At 37.3% G+C, this 8,541-nt stretch overlaps 1 protein-coding gene across 1 annotated transcript; it reads left to right on the top strand.

Annotated features, from left to right (window-relative positions):
* On the top strand, positions 236 to 5,129 carry LOC107632297 (protein EXECUTER 2, chloroplastic). Its single transcript, XM_016335995.2, has 11 exons — positions 236 to 697; positions 813 to 929; positions 1,036 to 1,101; positions 2,178 to 2,284; positions 2,355 to 2,436; positions 2,603 to 3,277; positions 3,780 to 3,906; positions 3,996 to 4,165; positions 4,262 to 4,336; positions 4,460 to 4,552; positions 4,698 to 5,129. Exons 1-11 carry the CDS (start codon positions 443 to 445, stop codon positions 4,797 to 4,799), a joined length of 1,869 nt encoding a protein of 622 aa, XP_016191481.1. The 5' UTR covers positions 236 to 442; the 3' UTR covers positions 4,800 to 5,129.

Below are 8,541 nucleotides of genomic sequence, written 5' to 3'. Positions count from 1 at the left end.
AATTAATTAATTAGAAATGACAACTCAATTAAAACATGATTTGTCAGTATAATCCGGTGACCACGTAAGCATTGTCCTCACTGGAGCTTAGGTTCGGCCAGGTTATAGATACGTTTGTCAGTTTTTAAAATCAACTAGGTACCATTTTGTCGTTTCCAGTAGTTAGGTACCGCAATGTCAGCGTTTTAATCTTTCGGGTACTGATTTGGTCATTACCTCTTTATTTATTTAAAAAAAAAAAAAAAGCACTTAGTGAATTTTGTGAGCGTGTGGTTAACACAAGAAAAACAAGAAGCTTATCCATACCCAGGTGCAGGTGGAGAGGAAGAAGGCACATACATGTTCCAACCACATTCCTCTTTCTTCATTATTCATTGATTCAATAATTGTGCTTTTCAGCCATTAATTCGAACCTTGACTTTTGACTCTCCAAAACTGAAACATGGTGCTGGTGGCGCGTGCCATCTCCGATCCACAACTCCGACCAACCCTAGCCCCAATTCCGGCGAAGCTTGTTCCAATCCCGAATACGATCCATTTCCTTCAATCTCAATGCATAAGAACACCGAAACGCAACGTCTTCTGCCGTTGCGTTCCTTCTCCCTCTTTCTCTTCCCTCGAAGATTGGGATTGGAATCGATGGACCCGCCATTTCTCCCAAATTGAACACGCCGAGAGCTTCGCCTCTCTCCTTCAGGTGAATTACCTCTTCATACCTTTTCTTTTAATATTTGATTTTAATTTTAATATTAATCTTCTTGAAAGTTATTATTTTGTTTATGTTGTTATTGAAAAAAATGTTACTTTATTAGTTTCAACTGGAGGATGCAATTGAGAGGGAGGATTTTCGAGAAGCTGCTAGGGTGAAGAGGGCTATAAACGAAGCTGCTAGAGAAGACACTGTTGCTGAGATCATGTCTCAATTAAAGGTTCTAATTCACATTTGAATTTGATCAATTCATCTCAGGTTTTCATTCTTTGTATTGTGTATGATATCTTCTCTTTGTCTCTATGTTTGTTTGTTTTTCTTCTCAGAATGCCATTGATGAGGAACGTTATCATGATGCTTCGAGATTGTGTAGATGCAGTGGAAGCGGTCTGGTACAATTTAATTCCAGTAACTATTTAGCTTCTTCTTTGTTAACAGCAAATGGTACATATGAATATGTTTTCACAAAGACGGCAGAAAGTTGATTATTTGCTATGTTTATTCAAATGAGTTGCACAAACCTAAGAGCTTTATTAGAAAGGCAGAAAGTTGATCGTGCACTCATTTTGCTATTTTGATATGCCAATAAAAAACGGGTTACACAAACTTAATAATAGGAAACGGTTACTTTTTTCTTCCAGCGTAATTTTATGTCACAAGCTGTTATACAAGCATTAGCTTAATCACAATGAATAGTGGTACAACTGCACAGTTCATAAAACCGTGCAGTATTCTTCCTACAAGTTAGAAGCAATGGTGTGGATTGGGGATGGAGTGAGTGAGTAACAAGTTTGTTTGTGAAAATAATTTGGCATTAGAGTGAGCTGTATGACTGGAACACACTCTCAGTTCAAACAACAAATTTCCCAATTAATATCATACTTCTCATTATGTGCTTTCATCAATCCCATCAGGTTGGGAAAGGTTGTCATTCCACAATCAAGGGGTGGATGAACTGGGTTTTGATAACCATTTAGTGCCGAGGAGAGTTGCTCTTGAAAGCAACATGGATTAGAGGGGAGAGCTGCCACTTGGAATTGAACTCTTTGTCCTACCCTCGGCTGGAAGGGAGCATGCTTTAAACTGAAGTGTCCTATTGGAGTCATACAGTAGTCTACAAAAGGATACATGTTAGAATATGTTACTGTTATTAGTCATTTAATCTTATTACACAAGCTTACTTTTGAGTTTCTACGGACTTGTTAGTTTGGATATGATCATTAACATATTTTGTTTCCTAATTATATATTCAGCTTTACTGTCATAGTTCCTTCTCTCTTTTATGTGATATCTACTTAAGCTCTATGATAGTACGATTTCTTAAATACAATTGCCCTAGTTTTGAAAGTTATCTTCAAAACGTTAAAACTAATGGTGAGAGCATCATATATGTCACTAGTGACATAAGATATGTTTTTGTGAAGGACATTCCATCCATATTTATTAACATTTTAACCACTATGTGCAGATCGGCTGGTGGGTAGGCTACACGAAAGATTCAGACGACCCCTTTGGTAGAATAATACATGTAAGTTCTGGTATGGGCAGATTTGTCGGCAGGAGTTACAGTCCAAGGTATGTTAATTCTAGTTTTGGTTTTATCTCTGGTTTAGCTGGGTGCTCTGCTCATTTTGGTTTTTTACAGGCAGTTGATCACAGGATCTCCTGGGACCCCAATATTTGAAATTTATGTGGTAAAAGACGCTGATAGCACATACCATATGCAGGTATTGTTCAAATTTTCCTACTAGACTATACTTCTGTGTTTCAATATATATATATATGGCATGCCTATACTGAGTCTTTTGTCCTTGACATCTTACATTTGTACAGTTATCAATTCTTTACTACTGTATAATTAATGTTCTTACCATATCTGTTAACACCTAATAGGTAGTGTACTTGCGACGAGCTAAAGGGAATTCAATGAGTAGCCCTCCATCTACAGTTGCTAAAAGCCCATCCAAAACTGAGGTAGAGAATACATCATCAGTTGAGATGCAGGAAGACAAAGAGAAGGTTGAGATAAATGATGAGAAAAACAGGAATATTGAGGGAACAACAGAAGAAGGCATTAAAAGTGTAATAAATTTCCTTAAAGAAAAAATTCCGGGATTGAAGGTGAAAGTTATGAATGTTAATGTTGAGGAGGAAGGAGTGAAGGGTCATGATTCTATTAAGCAATTTATGCAGGAAAGTAGTAATAAAACCAGCTCCAGTGAGAATCCTGGAGAGGAAAGTAATGATCTTGATAAACCTGATGAGATCTCTTTCAAAGCAGATAGTGATGTTTCAGAAGAAAAGGATTTGGATATGAAGCTTTTTATTGGTGGTGTTGTACACAATAATGACGACACTCCTGCTAAGGATGAATATATTCGCCTACCAGCAGAAATAGAAGATATGGAAAGAGATTCTTTTCTCTTGCATGTCCCTAGGGGCAATCTTGATTATCAGGCTAGGGAACAGAAATTGCCCAATTCAAACATGGCAGCACAAGGAGTCCCGGAGCTTATGCCTTCTGATGTTGCCAAGGCATTTTGGGCTTCCGACAAGGTCTCTTCCAAGGTGAAATAGAGATCAGTGACTTTATGTAGTCACCAAATATGATTTTGAATTTGTGATAAAAATCAAGTTGACTAAAGTGTTTTAATGAATTATGCTGATCTCTCCTCAAGTTTATGAAACCTAAGTGATCATCTTTTCTAGTTCTAGGAATTTCAGACTGCAATATTAAATTTTCATCCTTATATTCCATGAAAAGTTAGGGTAAGTCTTTTTATAACTCAAAACCAGATGATGTTCTCTAGGTTTCCTAAATGTTATGGGAGTTTAATTAATTCTACTAATTGTTGTTGTTGTTGTTGTCGTCGTCGTCGTCATCATTATTATTATTATTATAGGGGTTATTTATTTTTCATGTATAGTTCATGTAATTATATTTCTGAATCATCAAATTTAAATACCCCGGTGACTATGGCAAATGTGTGTTTTCCCCAAAAATGATGGGTGTTTCATATTTATCTAAAATTTTGGATAATGAACTGACCAATGCCTTCACTTGATTCAGGTTTCAAAAAGCGTACGTGAAATTGTCAACCTTGCTATCAATCAAGCACAGAAAAAAAGAAGATTATCTGAGTATACATCATTCAGTCGGATTCCTACATCAAGAGGGGATTTAGATCCTTTTGATGGTGAGGTTGCTTATTCCTATGCTAATTGTGTTCCATAGGATTTGTGCAAAGAACCATTTGCAGAGTGAAATCTACTTGTTGAAACGTAGGTCTCTATGTCGGTGCCTTTGGACCTTATGGCACTGAAGTAGTTCAACTGAATCGGAAATTCGGACACTGGAATGATGTGGACAATGAACACAACCCTTCAGATGTGGAGTTCTTTGAATATGTAGAAGCAGTGAAATTGACTGGCGATCTTAATGTTCCTGCTGGCCAGGTTTATGCATTTTGAATCTCTTCGTCCCTCGAGTCATTATAGCACTTATTTTGTTTATACATAAAAGAAAAGCAAAGTTAAATTTTTGGTATTCAGGTGACATTCCGTGCAAAAATTGGGAGAGGCAATCGCAACACCAACCGTGGGCTGTATCCCAATGAAATAGGAGTGGTAATTGCAATCTATAACTTAGTTCCTTTCAGCATGTGTTCATGCGTGCACACATATGTGTGCACGGCTGCTTTGGACTGTTGTGCAAAACTTACAATACGCATTTCACATTTCTACTTACAGGATGCAAGTTACAAAGGCCAAGGGAGAATTGCAGATTTTGGTTTCCGAAATCCGAAATGGGTTGATGGAGAATTGCTCATGCTTAATGGCAAGGTATGAGATGGATGGTTTGAAGTGTTTGTTGTGGCTTTTTTGTTTCCTCTCCCATGTACAAGCATGGTTAATTGTAACTACTAATGGATCTGTTATTATTTGGCAATTTGTTTTGATAATTTTTCATTCTCCTCGTCATATTTAGGGCTTTGGACCTCATACAAAAGGTGCAGATATCGCATTTCTTTATGTTGTGCCTGAACAGAGTTTTATTGTGCTGTTCAACCGGTTGAAATTACCAGAGTGAGCCATTGTTCCCTGATCCAGTCTAGTTCCTTTCTTTTATGACGGTGAGCAGGCATCACGGATTCTGACATCGGTAAAGAGAATACTATTTCTGACATTTTGAGATAAGATAGTTTTCGCAGCATGCAGGTGCTTGTAATTTATTTTTTTTATTTCCCCCCTCCTTACTTCCGAATCCTTTCACTAGATCATAATTCTTTTTGTTCTTCTTCCATTTTCATTTCCTGTCACTTTGTGTATAAACCACTTTGCTGATTATGACAAGATTGTTTTACATTCTTTCCTCTGCAAAGGAGAAAGTAAAGAAATGGTAAAAGTCATATATTCTTCTCATGCTTTCTTCAAGAGGAAAGAATATACTTAATAGTATGTTAGTCTCATAAAGTGCCTCAGATAAGTTTTAGAGAAAAGATGCTTTTCATTGGCTATGGTAGGTAGATATTCCTGTATAAACCTCTGTGCTTTTGGTTATGGTGGGAGGAAGACATAAAATATGTCTAGTGAGAAGTAAGAGTAGCTTATTCGTTTAGCATGTTGCTTCCCATGGTTGCGCTGCTATAATGCTGTATTTAAATAAATGGATATCATTAAAACGCGTAGGAGGAACCTTACCAATAGGAGTTTGGTTAAGGTACGAAGGAACTTATGTTAGCTCTTCCATTCCATGAAGGAAAATCTAGGACTAGTGAGTAGTGACTAGTGACCTATTTTATCTCTCCATTACAAAAACTTGTTGGCATTTAAATTGGACCCACTTTAGATTTTCTTAAAATATGTTTTTGTAAATCATTTTTGTCTTATATTAGCTGTCAGAATATTTGTGGACTTAACACACATTATTGTAGCGAGAGAGGCATTTTATGGTACCTGGGACAGTCTCACTCATTTCCCCATTATTGTCATATGTTACATCAATAAACCCTGATTAGCCACACTTTATTTTCTACGGAGGAAAATGATTAACTTTCACTGATTTTTTTTTTTCTTTTTTGGTACTTTCCTTTATGGAATAAATTAAGTAAAGGTAAAATTATATATTCTTATGAAGGAAAATGTTTACCTATCATTTTTGTTTTTGAGAATTAGATGAAATAGATAATGAAGTTGATCTATGTTTTCTTCATATTTAAATGGCTCACAGATCACGAATCCAAGAACTTCAAACTGGGGGAATATTGAAAAGGAAAGGTATTATTGTATTATTAAGAGGTTTAAACCATATTTTAATGAACAGCACTGGTGTCGCAATCATTCGGGTCTCGACTTCACTTTTCATTGGCTGATTCATTGACGCGCAACCATAGTATTAGTATGCTACTAGATTTGACTTGCATGCAATTTGGAATTCATAATTAACGCAACTTGATTGCATTTATATAATATAGAGGCAAATATCAAATCCACCTTCGTAAGATTCTGGTACTGATAAGATGGTGCTTGATTTTTGTTATTGACAAAATAATTTTTGAATTATTTTAAAATTTGACAAATGTGTCCTTGAATTTATCAAAATACATCTCTGTTGAATAAAATGTTGAAGTGGCTACTATATTTTGATGACATGGCATGTTTCTTTAGCTAATTATTAAGTTATTTTTTATAATTAATTTTAAAATTTACAAATAGAAAAATTCCAATTCTTTTGCTCTAATTTTTGCTAAGTTATACTCTTCTAAGTCAATCTCTACAAAAGGATTCGCCTCACGTCTTTTACGGTTCTTTCCTCTTTCACTATTGCTGTTTTAGGCACCACTACCACCACTGATTTGAAAACCACTATAAAAAGTAGTTGGACCACCATAACAAGACAAAACAAAATAGTTCAAAAAAAAAACTAAAAACAAAAATTGAAGAACAATAAAGAAATATTAGATGCTGAAACAACAATGAATCATGATCTATGATACTACAACACACCAAATCGCACAATAGAAACTTCAAGCTTCGAACTTGAAATCAAACATGCAAATAACAAAATCAATAAACAACCATCTGAAACAAAAAACCTCAAATAACATTAAGAGGTGGAGGCAGAGAAGGAAGTTGTAACGACTAGTAGCGAGAGAAGCGAGTATATACGAGCGGCGACTGGCGGTTAACAGTGAGTAATTGCGAGCAGTGACTGGCGGCGGGGAGACAAGGCACAGCTGCCAGTGAGAGGTGCGACGACGCCAATGAGTGAGACACTACTACTGTTGTATGTGTCTGTTCTTATGCTAGACCACAGGGAGAGAAGCGAGCCACTACAAAGCACAGACGGGCGAGGTGACGCTGAGGAGACAGTAGTAAAGGTGCAGGGATGACAAAGAGTGGGTTCAGGCAAAGTGATAGCAGTGAAGGCATAGGGACGACGCAAGCTAGCGAACATAGAGGACTCGGCGACGAGACAGTGACTGTGCGATGTCGGCGACAACATTACTATGAGAGTGAGAAGGTTGAGGTACCGCATTTTGGCTTTGTGAGAGTGAGAGAGTGCGTTGGGGATGAGGATTAGGGCTTCGGGGTGGGGGATTTTCCAGGTTGGATTGAGATAATTAATTAAAAATTCCACTTTGGTATATACATTTAACAAGGTTGCCATATCATCAAAATACGATGGCCACCTCAGTATCTTTCTCACCAGAGACGTGCTCCGACGAATTTAGGGGCACACTTGTCAAATTTTAAAATAATTTAGGGACCATTTTGTTAATAACAAAAGTTAGGTACAATTTTGTCAATACCAGAATCTTTCGAGTACCGATTTAGTATTTACCTCTATAATATATGCTAAGGAGCTTTCATGAAGTTGTTACTTGCCGAGTTGTTGCCCACTTTTTCATTTCTTAAAATAGTCATAGAGAAAGTTCAGCGAACCAACCATACGTGCAGTCAACTTGAACAATTTTTTAAAAATTTTGATTTAAAATTCAAAAATTTAGGATTAGGTTCAGAAATACGCACCACCTAACATTAACCCCTACTTTGACTTCCCGCTCTAATCAGTCTTTCTCAAAGTCGTGACCTCCATCGACAATTCTTGTCCCTCCACCTGCGTCCTCCCTCGCGCCTATTTCCTCCCCCTCCACTGCATCTATCATTCGCCATAGCGTCCTTCCACCTCCTCCGCGTTTTCGAGTTGCCCCTGAGGTGTCCCCCTCCAATGCATGTGCTACTCGCCCATGCATCCTCCACCTCTACGCTGCCTGCTAGTCGCTCCTGCGTCCTTTCTCTTCACGGCATTTCTTAGTAGCGTTGTTCCATCTTCCTCTCGTAAACGCAGTGTTATCAAGCACTTCCACTGCTCTCCCCTTGCGAGCTCAACTTCGTCGATCATCGCCACATCCCCTCCCCTCAAACGCAGCGCCGTCGATAACCGCCGCAGGCCCTCCCCTTGCAAACACAATGCTGTCGATCATCGCCACAGTCCCCTTTTCTCGAATGTAGCAACCTCCGTCTTAGGCATCGTGTCCCGCCACATTCAAACACAACTTCTTCTTGGTTTTGGATGATTATTTTTACTATTTTTGGATGTTTCTTTCTCCTAAGTTTTATATGTTTCTTTTTCTTATGTTTTGGATGTTTTTTTTTTTTAGTTTTGGAGGATCTTTTTAATAGTTTTAAATTTTTCTTGCTTAGTTTTCGAATGTTCTTTTTTTTAATGTTTTTTTGGATGTTTCGTTTTATTAGGTTTTAGAATTTTTGAAATGATTTTGGATATTTCTTTTTTGTTAGGTTTTGAATGTTTTTTTTTTTTGTACGTT

The sequence above is a fragment of the Arachis ipaensis genome, chromosome B01 (assembly GCF_000816755.2).
Source record: "Arachis ipaensis cultivar K30076 chromosome B01, Araip1.1, whole genome shotgun sequence".
NCBI lineage: Eukaryota > Viridiplantae > Streptophyta > Magnoliopsida > Fabales > Fabaceae > Arachis > Arachis ipaensis.
This window is presented reverse-complemented; position numbering and strand designations above follow the sequence as displayed.

Excerpts from the sequence above, each read along its gene's own strand:
- LOC107632297 (XM_016335995.2), top strand. The coding sequence starts at position 443 with ATGGTGCTGGTGGCGCGTGCCATCTCCGATCCACAACTCCGACCAACC. Across the intron at positions 930-1,035 it reads AGATCATGTCTCAATTAAAG|AATGCCATTGATGAGGAACG; the intron begins GTTCTAATTCAC and ends TTTTCTTCTCAG. Across the intron at positions 3,278-3,779 it reads CCGACAAGGTCTCTTCCAAG|GTTTCAAAAAGCGTACGTGA; the intron begins GTGAAATAGAGA and ends CACTTGATTCAG.